The sequence below is a fragment of the Liolophura sinensis genome, chromosome 10 (genome assembly GCF_032854445.1).
Source record: "Liolophura sinensis isolate JHLJ2023 chromosome 10, CUHK_Ljap_v2, whole genome shotgun sequence".
Lineage (NCBI taxonomy): Eukaryota > Metazoa > Mollusca > Polyplacophora > Chitonida > Chitonidae > Liolophura > Liolophura sinensis.
In genome coordinates, this window is record NC_088304.1 from 1014339 (window position 1) to 1034361 (window position 20023).

General features: G+C 40.3%; 1 protein-coding gene across 1 annotated transcript in view; it reads right to left on the bottom strand.

Annotated features, from left to right (window-relative positions):
• The window catches only part of LOC135476133 (matrix metalloproteinase-25-like), a 61936-nt gene extending 42140 nt beyond the window's left edge, over positions 1–19796 (bottom strand). The window contains exons 1-2 of the mRNA XM_064756047.1: positions 19618–19796; positions 18561–19253 (exon numbers count right to left, since the gene is read on the bottom strand). Coding sequence (XP_064612117.1) covers positions 18561–18896 — 336 coding nt within the window. The 5' untranslated portion in view covers positions 18897–19253; positions 19618–19796. The remainder of the gene's footprint in view (positions 1–18560; positions 19254–19617) is intronic.
• Between the last annotated feature and the right edge of the window lie 227 nt (positions 19797–20023).

The window sequence follows — 20023 nt, forward strand, 5'->3', positions numbered from 1 at the left end:
TATCTATAGCTAACTGTGGTCTGGATGTTTACTATACAGTAACGTTCGAACTACAAGCTCAGTCAAACCGGACACAAGCCTATCGACATGTCACGAGCAGTCCGCTTCCTGTTTTACCAGAAGTCCTGGTTTTTAGTGTATTTCTTATCAACATGAACCAGACACTGGGTTATTATAGGATAGAAAGCTCTCTACCCCAAGCAGTGTCAAACACACTGTTTAATTGGAAGTTCTTACCAACTTAAGTTCTATTAAACCTTGTTAATTTGCTTCTCAAGCCCTTTTTGTGAAAAAATACATTGCCTGATTCCTAAAAATATTTTTAAAACTCAAAACTCCATGTCTAAATACTTAGAATGTTGTGACAGTTTAGGTTCATCTAGCTGTTGTAAGAGACGTTCAACAATCACCAAGCAAAATGGACGCTCCAGGTCAACAACCGCAAGACCATTTTCCAAAACAGCGTTCTAAAATTGTTGTAAGTTTTAGGTATTCCTTCATAAACCAGGTTTCTGCTGCTGGACTAAGCATCCCCAAGGTCTGGTGCCTTTGCATTATTTGATGTTAATTGATGTTAAATATGATGAGAACACAGCATTTTGAGTAATCCTTGACCAGTGATGTCTTACACTCTTATTTTCACCTAATTCTACGTACACCACTAGGGGTGTATATGCTGCCCCTTTTATGCAAGTATGCATGAACATTAGAACAAAAAGCTAAAAGATGTTACCTGACAAGGGGCCGTGTTATCACCGGTTATAGGTGTGACCATTTGCCAGCTATCACTCTGCCTTCACTGCACTGGTTTTACTCTGACACTTATGCTCTAAGTCTTTTGGGTTATTATGTTACAATGAGTACAATTAAACTGTAAGTAAATGCCGATAGCATGAATCTTTGGCACCCTGCTTCATAACTATGTGTTATTTGGTTTTACACGGAGATATTCATCGTGTTAAATACATGATCAGTTGCATATGAACATAAAGAAATGGCTTTGTCGTAACTATATAAACGTCCATTTCGGGTGATAGCTGCTATATGAATGTCGTATCTTGACGCTTAGATTCAGCCTAAACCAATAAAAAAGTAAGAATGAATGAATGATTATGGCTTAACGCCAAACCGGCAATATTTCAGCCCTATGGTGGCGAGAATTAAAAAGGAAGAAAGAAGTTAGGACGGAATCATGTAAACTGTTTTTACTTTTTCTAATACTGCCTAACACACAAGAAATGCTAACATGTAAAAACAACTTGTAAACTAACATGCTAGTTTACAAGTTGTCGTTAATTACATGTATGTATCTTGATTGCGTTTTGACTAAAACTGTTCATATGACTGCAACTGTTCACATGACTGCAATTGTTCATATAAGTGCAAATTTTTCATATGACTGCAATTGTTCATAAGACTAATTGTTCCTATAACTGCAAATTGTTCATATGACTGCAGTTGTTCACATGACTGTAATTGTTCATATGACCGCAACTGTTCCTATGACTGCAACTGTTCACACCATGCTGATACATTCTCGAGGCTCGGGTTGGGCGACATTAGACAAAATGTCCTTCCACATATATATATATATATATATATATATATATATATATATATATATATATATATATATATATATATATATATATATATATATATATATACTGTCAAGATATCAAAGCTGAATACAGAGTAAGCGTATACAGAACTTGGCCATATTTTAATCATACTGCCTTCCATAGGATATTGTCAAATGCATGTACCAAGATATACCATTATGAACAAAGATCGACTAAAAGCTATGGTTCACTCTGAGGCTTGTCTCTTGTTCACGTGTGCATAAAATTGTGTACATTTTTAACCATTCCGTTCAGGCTATACACCTCCGCTCTTGCACTTTTCAGTTTCAGTTCCAAACGAGTATATCAATGCGTAAATGTAAATATATTAGGCTGAAAAGAACAAAAAAAAAAGAACAGGTCACTCCTGATAGCAAATGTGTTGTACACCTAGCACATACTATAATCTGTTAAATTTAACCCTCTAGTATTATATATTTTTAGTGATACCAGAACGGGTCAAATGGAAATTGGTTGGAAATACTTTGATACTGTGTCAAAGCCTTCAGCATACATATGCTATATATGGTTTCCTCCCACCATAACGCTGGCCATCAAAGTATAAGTCAAATATTCTTTAGTACGACGAAGAACACTAATCAAATAAATAAATAAATGACACTAGAATAAATTATACCGTACAGCAATGCAGTATTATGGACAACACGATACTCCATTACACCAACAAAGATATTCTGTTGAACAAGTCATAGAGTACATAATAGTTAGCTTGTAGCAAATAAAATAATCTATCCTGACATCCTTCCGAGAAAGTAATATTGTGAGTATTCAGTTGACGGATACGATTTTGGAGAGCAAAATTATACTTTGGGATACCTTAAAATGGCACCTTAAACCAAAGAATCCCTGTAGCAGATACTGTCAATGCTGAGTTTACTACGCCTTGCAAAACGTTCAAGGGATGCCGCAATGCACAGGCTTAGTCCCTTGCAACACTACTCCAAGTCCGGACGTCCAGCTAAAAGCCTGCTCACAACAGCCGGATATCAGCCGCGTACATTTACCCCGGATAAGACAAGTGGGACTCCGAGAACTTCCGAGAGCTCGTTCACAGACTCGGTGGTACTGAACACACCAATGCAAAGGTTTCCAAACACAATGGGCAATGCAGTGATGGCCGTTGTTTGTTTGTGCATTTTCTCTCTGTTTGTTAAAAGTCACACTCGCTTTTCTGCATCTAATAAACGTGTATTAACACACCTGTTGTTGCCCTTTTACAAGGACAACGGCTAAGCATAGACAAGCGATGTATTCAATTCACACTTCAGGCCGTCAACAGGGAAATCAAGATCCTAAGTCATATTTCAGCAAAACAGTTTCGTTCATAAAATTAACATTACAATCTCTTAAAATTATATATAATTTCAACGGAAGAATGTTACCTTTGTGGAAGTACAAGTATATTCAACAGTTTCTAATATATTGTCAAAAAGACATACGTATGAGTATGGAATATCTAAGGCGTCAAATACAGTACCTTACCACGTGGATTGTACATATCCCTTCATCAATTACCTCAGCCCGCATCCCGACATATTAAAATGTTATAAAGCGGTTGATTGGTTGATTTATTTGATGGTTTGAATTAGATGATTTTGACTGATTGCATGGCTAGTTAGTTTTAATTTTCCTTTTTTTTCATAATCATTCTTTATCCTCAAAGAATAACTTTTTCTTTAAGATACACACGCAGCTGATACATGTAGCATCCAACTGACATCTGTAAACATATACTGAAAAATTAGATCATGCCTTTGCGGATTCATTGATATGATAGTTGTTTGCTTTAGATTGGATGGATGTTTGACTGATGGGTTGTTTCTATATTCTATCTCTGTCGATTTATTTCTTCACAAACAGTTCATTGCCTTATTCCGACACTAACGAAATTCATTAAAGGCAGTGTGTGAAGACTCTGTTTTCATCAAATGGAATACTACATACATGTGTATTCATAAATGAATGTTTCAAAGGAGAAAAAAAATCATTAAAATGATGCCAAAATCAGATGAAAGAGTGTCGAAACTTATTTGCAAATATGATCTTTAATATATTTTTTTATTTTTTTTTTCAAGAGAAAAGGGTATTTGAAAATATTTTTGTACGTTGGGTATTTGAGACCAAATTTTGGTAGTTATCGTTGTTGCTTAATAATGTTCAGAATAGGGATGTGATGCTTGTCTAGTAAATTTATTTGAATGTAAATTTGTTTTTTCTATCGAAACATATGCATTTAACCTAAGTTGTAATAATTTTTGAACATATTAAAAATATAAATATGATCCAAATTGAGGTTTAATACATTTGTTAGGTGAAAAGAACAAACATTAGTGGAAAAATATTTATTAAACTTGTGTTACATCCTCATTTATGACATTAAACAAATACTATAAATACCAAAAGGTGGTCCCAAATAACCACCATACAAAAATTATTTCCAAATGTCTTTTTCTCCATAAGGAAAAATCGGAAAAAATATTGAAGAGTCATTTAGGAATAACTTCTCGCATTCTTTCATCTAAACTTTATGTCATTTTTGTGTTTTCTCCAACTTTAAGAAAGAATACAGACTACAACGCAAGACACCAGCGTGGACAGCGACGACAGTATGATAACTGGGAAATACTCACACGCAACCTAAGAAATACGGCCTCTTGTCAATTTAGGCCACCTCACTTGGCGCTTTATTCTAACTCCTCATGTAAATGCTCATAAAGTAGCAAAGTCACAACACGTCCCTAGCACCATGGCTTACGCCGAATTAGATAAACGATATGCAGTGATTTTTTGCAATACATTAGACGTCACTGGTCTAGAATTACTCAAAATGCTGTATTGTCATCCCATTAACATACAATAACGTTAAAACAATGCAAAGGGACCAGCCCCGGAGATGTTTGTACCCCGGATACGGTGAAATGAGACACATCGAACGTTTAGTATTAAGTATAAAAGATCTATGTTTATTTATTTATTTATTTGATTGGTGTTTTATGTACTTAAGAATACATAACAATATGGTGTCATGTAAATGCAAATCATAGCACATAAATAAACTACATACATGAGGACAATTCGGACACCACAACCAGTTGAAAAATAAATGTAATGTATTTATGAATATATATGAAACCCCCTCTCGCACTCTTATCCCCTCTTCCTGTGAATCTCCAGCAACCCGTCCCTCACCATCCCGACACACTTAGGTATGACCTTTATCATGGTGCTCATCCCCCAAGGGCTACCATGTAATGTGGAGGGCATGAATAACAACCGCATGCGGGCGAAAACAGAGTTGCCAAATCAGTCCCGCACAAAATGGTCCTCAAGCGCGTTGATTGGCTGCTCGTTAAAGGTCGCGGGGCTTGATAATTAAAACCACCCAGTTCTTCTTTTTGAAAATCATACGGCAGTTCTTAGTGTCGATTGAAACTGACAGAAAGCTGGTTAAGGGCAATATCTGTGGATTTCCCACCGGTCATCGACTGCGGTAAATGAGGAAGCCGCCATGTTGGATCTGTCGCCCTTCTGAGCGACACTCAGGAGGTTATGTAATATCGCTCTAAGCGGCTCGGCAACGAGATTCGTTTACGGCAATTGTCTTTTATTACATGGTAACTCCACTGGGGAAAAACGAATTAAGCGGGACAGCTGAAGGACAAAGCGGAAACGCTTAGGAAACACAAAGTCTGCTCGTCAAACACTTCATCGGTACAAACATGGCGATCCAATAAAGAAATATGTTAAGGCCGTTCACAAAAACCGCAAGCAGTCAAGCCTGGTCGTCATAGTTAGACCGATTGTTGCTGACAATGAAGAAACAGCAGTTAACAAGGTCATTCTCGGCGTAATTTAGCGAAATCGACGAAGTGATCTTAAAAATTGCCGTCATTAGATAAATGCATTGAGGATTCGGGTTCGCCTTTGGCCGTGTATAACGTCAGATAGGGAACAGCGGGGGTTGATGTAACTAAGGGCTTGGGCTGAACTACATGAAGGAACGAAGGGCATCAGTTTAAAGTTCCTAAAGGAACTAAGGGCTTAGGCTGAACTAACCCTAACGAAGAGCATGAGTCTAAAGTACCTAAAAGAAAGTATGGGCTTGAGAAGAACTATCTGGAGGAACGTAAGAGCTGAAATATCTGAAGGCTAAACTCAGGGCTTGTGCTGAACTACATAAAGACACGAGTTAAAGTGCCTGGGGGAACGAAGGATAGGAGATGACCTCCATGAAAATACTAATGGCTTGAGCTGAACTACCTGGAGGAAATAAAGGCATTAGCAGAACTACCTGAAGAAGCTAAGGGTTTGAGTTGAACTACGGAACTTTAACGGAAAAACAAATCTAAAACAGACTGATTTTCGGAACCCATGCACGAAGTAAAACTGGACAGAAAAAAAGTAAGCTGACCGCTGCCAGTTGCGGAAGTGGGACAGGTCTCATTCGACAATTACCCAGACAAAGACGAAAGGAAGAAATGTGGAGGCTACAAACAAATAAACAAACAATACACATCCACGGTGTTAAGATAAACAGACAGGCTGATTTCGATAATGGTAAGCAAATACATAATACGCAAAGCAAACAAACGCTAAGGTACTAGATGTCTCCCAGTAGGCCTTGCTGTCCTCGTGGTATAACAAAAGCAATGGTGCTAATTGTTGTTGTTGTTTTGAGTGGATTTGTACATTTTAAGAAGGAAGGAAGGAATCACTGCAGATGCGATGTCGAAGCCTGTTGCATATATAGTAAGCCGTCTTTAATGTTGACACTGCATAATCAAACAGAAATGAATTTGTTGGCAGAAAAAAAACACGATTTATCTGGTGAATTTGCTTTGCTAAAACATTGGTATTGCTGATGACGTCGTTCAACATATGGAAAATCCTGACGTACGTAAAAACAATGAAGCTTAATGATGTAATTTACATTTAGGCAACTCATAAAATCTTTCACATTCACCCCATGCTACAAGGCTGTTCCGGGTTTGGCTATTCATGAGTTATGTTGAATGTGTACGGGCTGCGCCGAGCACAGCGATTCCGCTGTACAACAACTGTCATACTGCGGGGAAGCATATACATAAATATTCAAAAACTACGCCATTATGATCCCTACCAACGCGCCACATTTACACCTTTGCAAACCGGTTCATAATTAAGGTTAGCGAATTAATTCCAACAAGGTAACGAGGGACCGTCTCGGCGACATGGAGACTCTTAAGTTACCCGAGTCTGATGGACCAGTCTTCCGGTCCGCGACAAAGAAGAAAAGACGTAGTCCCCTGGGAACGAGGTGTGTCGTCATTGTGGATATGATTCAGAAGAAGACGACGTCGTGGAGGTTTTGTTCTCTCAAACAAACGGAGAATGCTCGATAATTACGTCTTTATTCCGTTAACAATTCGTTGCAGGTTTGAAAGGCCGCTCTCGAAGCCTGTAATTGATTATTAGCGTTTAAGCTCCGAAGACAATTAGCACTTGTCACAAAGCACATAAATAGCCGACATGAGAACATGGAGAAATATACATCACACGACTGTCGTTGAGTTTAATCTTCATCTCGCAATCGTGGACGACAAGTCCTGCTATAGCAAAAATGACAATCTGAGTCAAGCTCCTGTTCACGCGCGGGGGAAGACAGCTCGGCAAAACTGTTCACGCGTTTTAAGCCATCAAGCAAGGAATCCGAGGGCTGTGTTAAGTTGACAAACATGGACGTAAACCATGAATCTAAGTTCACAGAAAAACAGGCTGGCTAACTGTCGACGAAAAGTTAAGAACTCGGTCTACCACACTCACGGAATGTTGTATTGTTTGATATATTATTCCTTATGGAGAGCTTGTGCTTTACTCATTTAATAATACGAAAGACTACAGCATGGGGAGTAAAACCCTACGCTCCATGCTGGATTTCCCTGCATGTTGCAATTTATCATACCGATGTTTTAAAGACAGGGACCAGTTTGGTCAAATGAAACAAGTAGAACACGTGACCTCGGAACACGATAAAAGTCACGTCACATGTGGTAAGAGTTAGTTTCACGCAGCAGGTGGTGAGAGAGACTGACATTTCTGTTTATGAATGGGTGAAACAATACGAACTCTATAGCAACGCACACCTGTTTGGTATCCCTTTCAAGGCCGTGATAAACAATAACCCAATCAGCCCCCATGTTCTCATGCAAACCGGCAGGGTATTCACATGGGATTTACACCTTTATAAACTTGTTCTGACATGGGAATGAAATATGAGTCGCTTCCACCAAATTTCCACTACAAAGGCCTACTGAGAAAATGAATATGTTTATAAGTAGCAGGTCCGGTGTAATGTTATAGGTTGGACTTTAATCGAGCTAGATGTCACCATGGGAGAAGTCAAGAAAGCACCCAAAATGGCCAGCCATGGAAAATCCATAACACTGACGGAAATGACATTATCTGCGCCCAATGAAAACGTCACTTACAAAATTCGCGAAAAATGGGTAAAGTAATGGACACTTGTCAGAGAATCCATGAAAACATCATGATCAACGGCTGTGGAAATGCGCATGCGCATGACTGTAATACGACCCCCCCCCCCCCCCCCCCAAAAAAAAAAGAATGACCACACGTGTCCGTAATTAGGCTTGTCTAGGTGTTAATTAATAAGCGACCATGCTGGTGTCAATTACCACGGGCATGCTTCAACAGGCACGGGCATTAGATGACACATCGTCTAGTGAATTAATGACATCACTGTCCCATCACCGTGGAAATAGGGGCACAGACAATAACCGTCAGTATGGGTGGTAAACGATGATAGCAACAACTGTCATTGACCAGTTTTCAAAGGTCGCATCGTATTAGCCTTTGGGTGGATTTGATTTAGACACACACACAAAAAAACACACGCACACATTTAGCAGAGAACGCCTAGTACACAAATTTAACAAAACATTCGACTAAATCAGCGAACAAAGACCCAAAAACCAGCAACTCAGCCAACGCCCCGCGCCGAATGTCTATGCTTTTTCCAGTCTTACAAGCAACCGGTATTTTACACATTACATAACGATCAGGAAAGTAAGCTGTCTTATTGGTTTAAATGTTCCCTAAAACAGGAAGTACAGAAAATTTAATAATGTAGATTGTTTGATGGTGTTATAACGTATGGCACAACGAAATATTTTTCATTGTTTGTGATTGTTCTGCATTAATATAATCAGGTATAAAGGAAATATTTGGCCAAATCACCATTTCTCGTTGCTGTTGTAGGTATATATGGTATAACCAAATGGAAAGCCCTATCCGATATAAATCATGAGTTTTGCAGTGGCCATATGGCTCTGGTTATCTAATTCAACCCACGCCAGTCTGTGAGACATTGATCGTCAACAAGACAAACACGCTTCTATACCAAAACCTGTGGTATGTACTAAGTGCAGCTGCACTCTCAAACCACTGGTTCCATTCTAATCTGTATTTATGTATTTATTTGATTGGTGTTTTACGCCGTACTCAAGAATATATCACTCATACGACGGGGACCAGCATTATGGTGGGAGGAAACCGGGTAGATCCCGCTGGAAAGCCACTGCCATCCGCAGGTTGCTATTCTATACTGCACCAAATCAACTGTTCCAGTGGTGAAATGTATACCAGTGTATATGTATACTCACTGCATTACCCAAAGGCCATTCCACCGCACCACCGCACCAGAGCACCAGAGCACCGAAACACACACCGACATGGAAATTGACCCTGATCACATATCCACGGAATAATAGGCTTTCGAATTTTGGAGATTGTGGCCTCTCTGACCCACCATACATTATTCACATTCTGGGTATTGCATATTATGCATATTGCTAATCGATAAGGTCGTTGCGATGGAATTTCCTCCGAATGAATCCCTCACACTTGATAAGCTTAGATATCAAACTGCACCATTGTTCTAACTCTGCTGAATTATACGCGCGGGTTTATCATGAATCACAACCTGACTTATTACACAAACTAAACGTTCTGTTATATTACGTGAGCTACATTGTTTTATTACAGAAACTATACCGTCTTAATACAAAACCTACAATGGTTTATTACAGAAACTGAAACTATACTGATTTATTACACCAAGCATATGCTGTTTTAATACAGAAACTACAATGGTTTATTACAGAAACTATACTGATTTATTACACAAAGCACACACTGTTTTAATACAGATACTGCGATGGTTTATTACAGAAACTATACTGCTTTATTACGCAAACTATACACTATTGTTTTTTTTTATTTGAGCAACTGAATAAATATGCTCAAGTTCTAACAAATTAAAGTAATTGAACCAGCCACTGATTACATCTGTAATCTTCTGGTCAATCATCAAATGAATTAGTGAAAATGCAAATCTTTGGCTTAAAGTGTATGTAAAAATAGGTGAATAAGTAATAAAATTAATCAACGACAAATGACTGATTCGGTATCAAAAACTGTAGAAAGTTTGTTTATGTGTATTCATACAGTTAGAATTTCTTCATGTACATTTATATGTGTGCAGGCATCTGGAATCATGGAAGTTCAATCTTCATGCGCATAGGTCTATGTTAACACAATAGGATTCACTGTTTATAAAACCATGACTTGTTCACCACCACCGTACACGATAAAAACAGACTCCACCGGAACTTTCTTCATGAACATTGCCCATTCATTTTTCTCGTTAAACAGCTGTACGATGTGTACAAGACTAAACACCGCCAAGGCACCCTATCCCTCCCCGCCCCCACTCAGCTGTTCGTAGTTCTGTTATCATCACCGGACGTGCCAATGCGGGCGCAATTATCTCTACCTCTCTATTCTGACCTGGGATTATCAGACATAAACTTTGTGCTGAGTCAGCCATTTTGACCTTTATAGCGTCGAGGCTAGGCTAGGATAGGATGATGACGGCCGGACAGGCGTACGGACGGACAGACAGACAGAGAGGCAGGGCAGACTTAGACAAAAGCCATGTGTGGCGCGGACAGGCTGTGACACGGGACGCAGCCAGCTATCACGTTTTATGGGTTGATACAGGAGCCTGTGCATGGATCCATTAACTGCTTTCTTCTGACAAAAGCCAACATAGCTAAGGATATATTTCATGCAATTTTTTGACTAGTTTGAGAGTTGTCATTTCTAAAGTAAGCAGGTGCTGCGCCCTTTGTATTGAAGACAAGTCACACAGGCCTACAGGTGCACAAATCCCAAGCGAATGTACACTTTTACAAGTTTGTCATTCTACAGGGCATCACATTCATTGTTCCCACTGGTCTGTGTTATAACGTAGCCTACTACCAGAATGGATTGTAAGTAAAAGTGACTCATAATTGGTTGACCGATTGATTGAATTAAATCTTCAATCTGTTGACGAGTTCATTATACATTTCATTTCCATCACCGCGAGTTCAAATCCAGATTTAGCGCCAACTCATATACAGTTTCATGTCGAGAAATGCGTCGCGCAGGTGTGTCAATCAAAAGGTTAAAAATTAAGGATAATATATAACCATCCAACTGTTGACATCGGGGGTCGATTCTAATAACTCTACGATGCCAATGGCTTGTAAGTGTTGGTTATTAATTTTATAACGGCATCTAGTGTCTTAATTTTAATACCAAGAACGAAAACATCGCTATGTAATATATACATCTAGCACTAACACTGTCCACTTGCTGTTTAGGTCACATTTACTTTCGTTGCGGAGGGGTTTTAGTGATACACGCGACGGAAGCCAAAACTTACTGTAATCAAAGGCCGTTTGGTTCACGATTACTCAGTTACAAAAGTTTAAAATTGAATTCAGAATAATTACTATTTTCCGCTTTTCCCATAAAAACACAGCCCTGTAATAATGTTTATATTAGCCACGAGTTATCCCTGGAAAGTCCATTTTCCGACTGTGGGAAAAGATGCATATTTCATAAACAATTCAATCTGCCACATCCGGACCTTGCCCGCTTGTAACAAGTGTGACGAGAACAGCAGCTGGGGCCAAGCGCAGAAAACTTTTAATTCAGGGGGAATAATCCATGTAGGTTAAATACGTAACTGTCTCCGGGTTGATTAATGACGATAGCTGAAGTCAAGCCGGCAGTGCAATGGATCACCTACTGAGCAATCCATGGCCTAAAGGTCGGTGTTTATGTGTGGATATTCACCAATATGTGGTTCACCGATTACAAGCAGCCATATCGTAGCAAACAACTATACCTTCTGCTTAGTTGAGCGCAATACTTGTACACCCAGAGTTGAGCGCAATACTTGTACACCCAGTGTTGAGCGCAATACTTGTACACCCAGAGTTGAGCGCAATACTTGTACACTCAGAGTTGAGCGCAGTATTTGTACATCCAGAGTTGAGCGCAATACTTGTACACCCAGAGTTGAGCGCAATACTTGTACACCCAGAATTGAGCGCAATATTTGTACACCCAGAATTGAGCTGGAATGTTTACAATTCTTCCATAATCGGGAAACAGAACCTCATGCCACGCGCGTGGCTACGTGGGCTACTCGTTCCACTAACCAATTACGTCTCTCTGTCGAATATATTAAGTAAAAATATACCATTCAGTGATTTAATTCTGATCCATTCATATTTTTTTTTTAAATTAATTTTCAATGACCTACTCAAGAACGTATCACGAATACGATGACGGTCCATTTTATTGGCTGAGGAAACCGGAGTGACCGGTGAAAACCACTGACCTTGGATAAGTTATGCTGACCTGTGACCTACAGATATACACATCCCATTGGTGGAAGACAAGTGGATTACACTGACTACTTATTGTCACCACCTACAAATTCCCTGTGCACAGCTGGGTTTGAACCTGCAACGCGTGTCCTAAGTCGATTGATTGGCAGACACCGTAGCCACTCGGCCACGGCCAGATCCCAAGAAGGATTCAAGATGTAACATACTCGATTACAAAAAAATAAAGCTAGTATGTAAAAAGTGTATTTGTTTCACCGATGATATTAACAAGGTTTTAATATTCCTCGACAATAAATCACATTGTGTTGATATCTAGCTTAGAAAGTACGAGTGAAAAAACATTGCTGACTGAAGATAAATCAAACAATTGCACTCAAAAAATGAATCTCTTGATTTTAACGGAAAGACTTTTAACTGAGTGATTCTAGAATGTATTCTGCCACTGCAACAGAATATTCTGTTAAACATATTCTGTTAAACATAACACACACACATATTGGGCTTCTATTGGGCTAGCAGGATATTATGTTGAATATGACACAGTATTATGTTATAATAACAAAATACATTTTAGCATCACTGAGACAACAGGTTTTCTGTTAAAATTAACAGATTAATTTTTGGGGTGCAGGAGCGTTGCTCATATACTGTCATCGAGGATTAATTTCTAACATGACATCATTGTTATCCTGATTCAAAGTGAGAGACTGAATATTTAATTGTTATTTAAACATCATGAGATTGCTAAAAAATACAATTAGGAACAATACCCTAACATCAATATCAATCAGCTACTTGACTGTGTTCACACTCTCACATCATCCTTCGTTAATTAACGAGATTTCCAGATAACGAATTGGGTCACGTGAGCCACTTCGGGTTTGTTGATTGGCTACGCGCCTCATGTCATTATCGGAGAGGGAAAAATAACAGACATGTGAAACAACACAATTAGGCGATGGACATCTACTTTGCCCGAGGTCCGAAACATGTGCTTATCGATAACTTCCATTAAAAAAACTGCGTCGGCCACCTGGTCCGAATTTACCAGTACGAAATGGAATGCTGAATAGCGGACTCGAGGCTTTATACTAACAGCTTAGTTTATCGAGGACTGTTTTTCGGTATCGGTACATTTACAGGGGGGTAGGGTGAGGGTGGGGTAGGGGACGGCGAGAGGGGGACTGGTGATGTTGTAGGAAGGAAACCATTTCATACGTGTCGACAAAAGGGCATCAGAGGGGGTTTGTGTTGTGGGGAAGGAGGGGCTGGCATACAGAGGGTGTTTATGCGGGATACAGGGCAAAGGAAACAACGTTGCCATAAAGACCGAGATACAGCCAAGGAAAACTGCTGACATGCCATTTTGACATTAAGGGTGTGATTGTAAATTACACAGAAATATAATCTCTTCGGCGCGTTGAGAAATACTGCATGGAATCTCATAGGTATATCATATGCCATCGCAATAAACAGAATATATACATGTATCATTTTATACAACCATTGATATCAAGGGAATGACAGCAAGCTGAATATCACGTACGGCACCATGTGATATCGCTATTTCTCATTACCATCACATCTCGAATATAGCTATCGATGATTACGGTTCGGTTTACGCTTGCAAGGGCCTTGCCGGGTGTTTGACGAAGGGCAATGGTATACTCCGGGCATGCAATTCGGGCATGCACGCTACGACGTTAAAAAAAACAACAATCAAAATAAATAAATAAATAAATCAGCCCAAATAGAAGAACAGGTCGTATGACATTACAACACTACGATATGACATCATCACAACACATCCTTCTCTTCGCTCCGGCTAATCCGGATGTGACACAAAACACATTGATATCTACACTTGATTACACTTGCATTTGACCATGTTTAGAGTCAAGGAAATGAGCTCATTATGCATATACCAGCTGCATGCCTGTTTTACCCCGACACAACTGCTAGTCGCGTGCAATCAACAATGTAAATACAAACATTATGCGGACACGTGTATATTAATGTAGAAATACTAAAAATTTTATATTTGTTTGAAAACCTTGGAATGAAAACATCACACATGAGCTAAGAGCATAACAGATACGACAGCTATGATGTCCTCATCACAGATATAAATCAATATATTATCTGTCGTTTAAGACTAAAGACTTGTTGAACCTCTATTTTGACAGATAACTTATGCATCACTTATTCGATGATGTCTGGACTTACATGCAGGAGTCAAACGGACCAAACAGTTGACTGTTTGACAGGCTAAATGGCATGCTAGCTGATTGATTGGGTGATGGACTGGGTTAGATGATTTGTTCATTGACTGAGTGGCGGTAAACTTGATTGACTGGCTTAGTGACTGAGTGACGGTAAACTTGATTGACTGGCTTGGTGACTGAGTGACGGTAAACTTGATTGACTGGCTTGGTGACTGAGTGACGGTAAACTTGATTGACTGGCTTAGTGACTGAGTGACGGTAAACTTGATTGAGTGGCTTGGTGACTGAGTGACGGTAAACTTGATTGACTGGCTTAGTGACTGAGTGACGGTAAACTTGATTAACTGGCTTGGTGACTGAATGACGGTAAACTTGATTGACTGGCTTGGTGACTGAGTAACGGTAAACTTGATTGACTGGCTTAGTGACTGAGTGACGGTAAACTTGATTGGCTGGCTTGGTGACTGAGTGACGGTAAACTTGATTGACTGGCTTAGTGACTGAGTGACGGTAAACTTGATTGACTGGCTTAGTGACTGAGTGACGGTAAACTTGATTGGCTGGCTTGGTGACTGAGTGACGGTAAACTTGATTGACTGGCTTAGTGACTGAGTGACGGTAAACTTGATTGACTGGCTTGGTGACTGAGTAACGGTAAACTTGATTGACTGGCTTAGTGACTGAGTGACGGTAAACTTGATTGACTGGCTTGGTGACTGAGTAACGGTAAACTTGATTGACTGGCTTAGTGACTGAGTGACGGTAAACTTGATTGACTGGCTTGGTGACTGAGTAACGGTAAACTTGATTGGCTGGCTTGGTGACTGAGTGACGGTAAACTTGATTGACTGGCTTGGTGACTGAGTGACGGTAAACTTGATTAACTGGCTTAGTGACTGAGTGACGGTAAACTTGATTGACTGGCTTGGTGACTGAGTAACGGTAAACTTGATTGGCTGGCTTGGTGACTGAGTGACAGGTTGTCTGACTGACTGAGTTAATGACTGGCTGAGCGGAAAATTGTTAGCTTACGTAAACTGACAGGCTATGAAGTTAATTGGCTGGTTGATTGTTTTACTTATCAACTTAGTAAAGTGGATTTGTTGGATGGCGGACTGATTGTAAGGCTGGTTGGTTGGATTTCAGATTGGCGCTGAAGGCTAGCTAGGTTTCGAATAAATTCATACAGCTGTAAGCGACGTGAACTGGTGCTCAGTACTCACTATAGGGCTGACCAAATCACTGACGAATGAACCAACAGACGGAAAGGCTTATCGACTAATTATAATAAGAATTGATATGAATTGACGTGTCCATGAAAGCCATGCGTCTCATTCCCCGTCACTTTCGATAATGTGTCAGGCTTGTCGCCTTCTTTTCTAACGAACGCAATGGTACAGATGGTTTAACACAAAGATAGAACCATGGCAAAATACACAGGGCATGTATTATCAACAATATACACACGTCTCTATGGGTATGGCTTATATATGCGCCTGTTGATAAATTACGCTATTCCGCTGATGTTTGATTGGCGTGCCCTGCAAAGATATACACCTCCAAGTCACTTTATACTGTAGACTGGGCCACGGCATTATTCACCGTATCGTAACACCTATAATGTTACGCCTAAAACTTTCATTTAACAACAAAAACATTGGAGTTACAGAAGTGGTCTTGGATTTGGGCCTAAATGCAGACTTCATCATAACACGTCTCTTTGCTGGGAATTCTATGTATTCATATTCCCATAACAACCTACCGTGGATTTCGCATAAGTCCAACAATTACATAATAGTCATGTGTAATATATCCCGACAATAATCGAGCGGTAAAAATGGAGAGGGCAGGGAAGAGGGTTGTGTTTCTGTATTTGGGGGTGTTGGGGGAGTGGGGAGGGGTACAGGGAGGGTGCCACAGCGGTATAAGTATTCTGCAATCCCCCACGGACCGCACACAGACGTAACGCATTAGTGTAATTCAGAAGGTCTAGTGTGAGTGTACGTGATATCTGTCCATACTTCACACAGGGAACAGGCTCGGCGACATTTCGGGCAAAACATGATCCTTAATACCAAGTGGTTATAAATCTACCACTACCACTGGTAATAAATGTACCACTCCTGGATGAAGTCAAAGCTACACTGTCTGCGTAAAATCTAAAATCAAATTGTTGCACCAGACATGTTCCCAGTGCACTCGGTAGTCTCGTGATTTCTTCGGTCAATCCCGAATTAGTTTGGTCTTTGCCGTTTATCTTATTATTTCTATGTTACTTATAAGTTGTAATTTTCCACAGTGCTTCAAGAAATATTGACAAAATTGTTAACTGGAAATTTGGGTCACCATTTGTTTGATTGGATGAAATGTTGTCACATCAGACCCTGAAGTCATAATTAGGTCTGTGGCCGGATGACCAGGAGAAAGAATCCTGGTCCATTGATGACTGGCAGGAAAAATCCACCATGTCTAGCTTATTAGCCAGAAGACATGTTCTACTCTCATCAAAGAGAACTGTACATCTCAACCTGTTCCGAGTTCATCCTACAATCTGATGTCACGTGTACAACGATACAACTACAAATGTACTACAATTCTACAAGCCAACTAACTGCATATTTATTTATTTGTTTATTTATTCGATTGGTGTTTTACGCCGTTTCAGAAAACCGGACATACCCAGGGGGAATCCACGACCACCAGCAGGTTTACAAGTTGCATATAAATGCATGTTAAGTTTTCCCAGTGGAATGAAATCAAAGGTAGAGCACACGATTTCTTCCACAAACGCAGTATATCAATGTCTGATTTACGTTAGGTTTTTATTTTTTAAACTTATTCAGTCTGCATTACATAATGGTCCGCCAAAAGCAAAGTAAACTGCATTGCTGCGAAAACGTCACTGCAGGTTACACTTGTCCTCACAATCTTCTCTAAACAATACCAGGTCTACAAAATCAGATGGGCGAGTCATTAGCAGCGGTGTTAAAAACTTTCGCCGTCAGGCCACATCCATCAAGGTGTTAAACAAATACCAGGCGAGTTTGAACAATAGTTATTTCTGGGCCACTTCACCCTTTAACGCCCACTCGCGCGAAAGCGGCAAGAAAAACTGGCGAAATCATTCGGATTTGGGTGGGGGGACGCTCGTCAACTCCGATTTCTTTGGCACAACCTAATCCAATAATTGTCGAACGATGCCAGTGTTTGTTGAGTTCCCTTGGGTAGCACTCAATGAGGTTATGCCACCCCACTGGCGCAATCAATCTCGACCGGAAATGGAAGAAAAGTCTGCGATTTTGCGCAAAGCACACAAGCAGCATCAGCCAAGCCTACAGGCGAAACGACGGCCATCGGCCTTCAGAAGAGTGTTGCTAGGCAACTACTTTATACATGTGCATGAAGCTAAGATTTCTCTTACAAAAGCCGTATTGTAACATTCTTAAGCCTTGAGACAAATTTCTCTGAACAGTCGACAAAGCCACTGGGACAGTGACACAAGACGGTTTGTGAGGCATTACCCAACCTATTATTAATAATAATAACATTTATAGCTCAAGAGGATCAGTCTGTCCTCACAGACCAATCAAGGGTGTGGATACAGAAAAACCTGTGTGAAATAAATAATAACAAATCTATCCACATCTCTTATCAATCGACTAAACGTTTTATCGGAATATATATACTGGGATTGTAAGGGATTATCGAACGCTCACTACCGCACTGAAGTGTGAATGTTGGATAATGTATAACTATGCATTACCTTAGATATCAATCACCAAGTATGTGTTGCTAATTATTTAATCGCATCACATCATGAATTACGTAGATACACACCTCCTAGAGAAACAAAACACAGTTGCATTCCAATGTTAATTATGATTTATCTTTATGCAGCAATCTGTTGCGAAATATGTATATAAATATAGACCTAATGAGACACTTACCACTGCAGTCTGTTGGATGGTTTTAGGGACTCGACGGGACAAGGAGGCCGCGTGTGATGTTGACACGAGCATTGTCAGTACATGCACTAAAACTAGAAAAACCGTACATTGATGATAAACAGACGACATAGAGATTGGTACAGTACTCCTGGCTCCATGCGTCACACAAGAACGGTTCTGATTTACCGAAAATTGTCGGCACTGTTTGGAAGGGTCACTGGAAGAGGGTGAGGAAACAGCCCCACACATCGCTCTACCATCTCTAAAACGACAATGGCACGAGGTCACCATGGCTACGCCTCCCATTTTAGCAGGGGTATCCTTTGTCTGGGTCATTCTGATGAAAGACGATATTAAACGCGGGAATCAGAGCCTCCCGATGTTTGAATATGCACCGTAACCACTCTCTTAACTTTCGTCTGCTCCTTCGGAATCGTCGTATAACTTCACTCGAGCTCTTCGGTAAAAAGATGACTTTTCAAGAACTCAAGTGATCCTGCTGAGGTAACTGACAGTCGCAGTGGTCAGTTTGCTATATTCCGTCGCCCCAAGGCTCGACACGGCAGGAGGTCCACTCTGGTCAGTCCCACACCAGCGGTCAAGTAAAAACACTTCTAGGCTGATGTTAGGGATGTCTTCAGTTAGCAACTGTGTCGGCTTGAAACTGGAGACCCACTTCCTCTGGGCCAGTCCCTGTGGTAAAACAAATTTGGCAAAGTTAAAACAATAGGCACCTGACTGACTCGCAGAGTGAATCTAAGGAGTCCACAGCAAGCGGACTTAAGACTACATACTTTATTATAGCATGACATGTTTGCATGACATGCTCTTGGGAAGAGAACATAAACCAGACAGAATCCCACAGTAGACATACATCAGTAATAGATCGGCTGTGCATAACAAAATACGTGTATTAAGTACGCCGATAGTATATGTCTCCATTTGCAAGCAGCAGCCATTGTAATAGCATCAGGCGCGTCGGGTCGGCTCTCCACTATTTGACATTTATCTATAATGATTGCACCAGAGATCTATATTGGTGAGATGACCTCCATACCGGAAAGTTATATATCTACCGCTCTAATCGACTCCAGGCTTATGACATTCGGCACCCACGGGTAAAAAGCAGACCCAGTGTTACGTCTCTGCCTCCTGCCAGCTGCTAAGGATAAAGATGCTGATGATGATGGTGATGCTGTTGTTGTTGTTGTTGTTATACAAGTGTAACTATACGCAGTCTGCTACAGATGGCATGTCTGAGCACACAGAGCACCCTCTGGTTTTATATACATACACAAACACATACATGTACATGCATGAAGTAAATTACCTCAGCGTCCCATATCCTGTTGCCAGCATAGTCCCCTTTCCGGTCGCTTCGTCCGGCGGGTTACTATCGTGTATAGGTAAGTGGTGTCTTCGAAGTAAGGCCTTAAGACAGCCAGTCAAAACCCCCAAGTTCT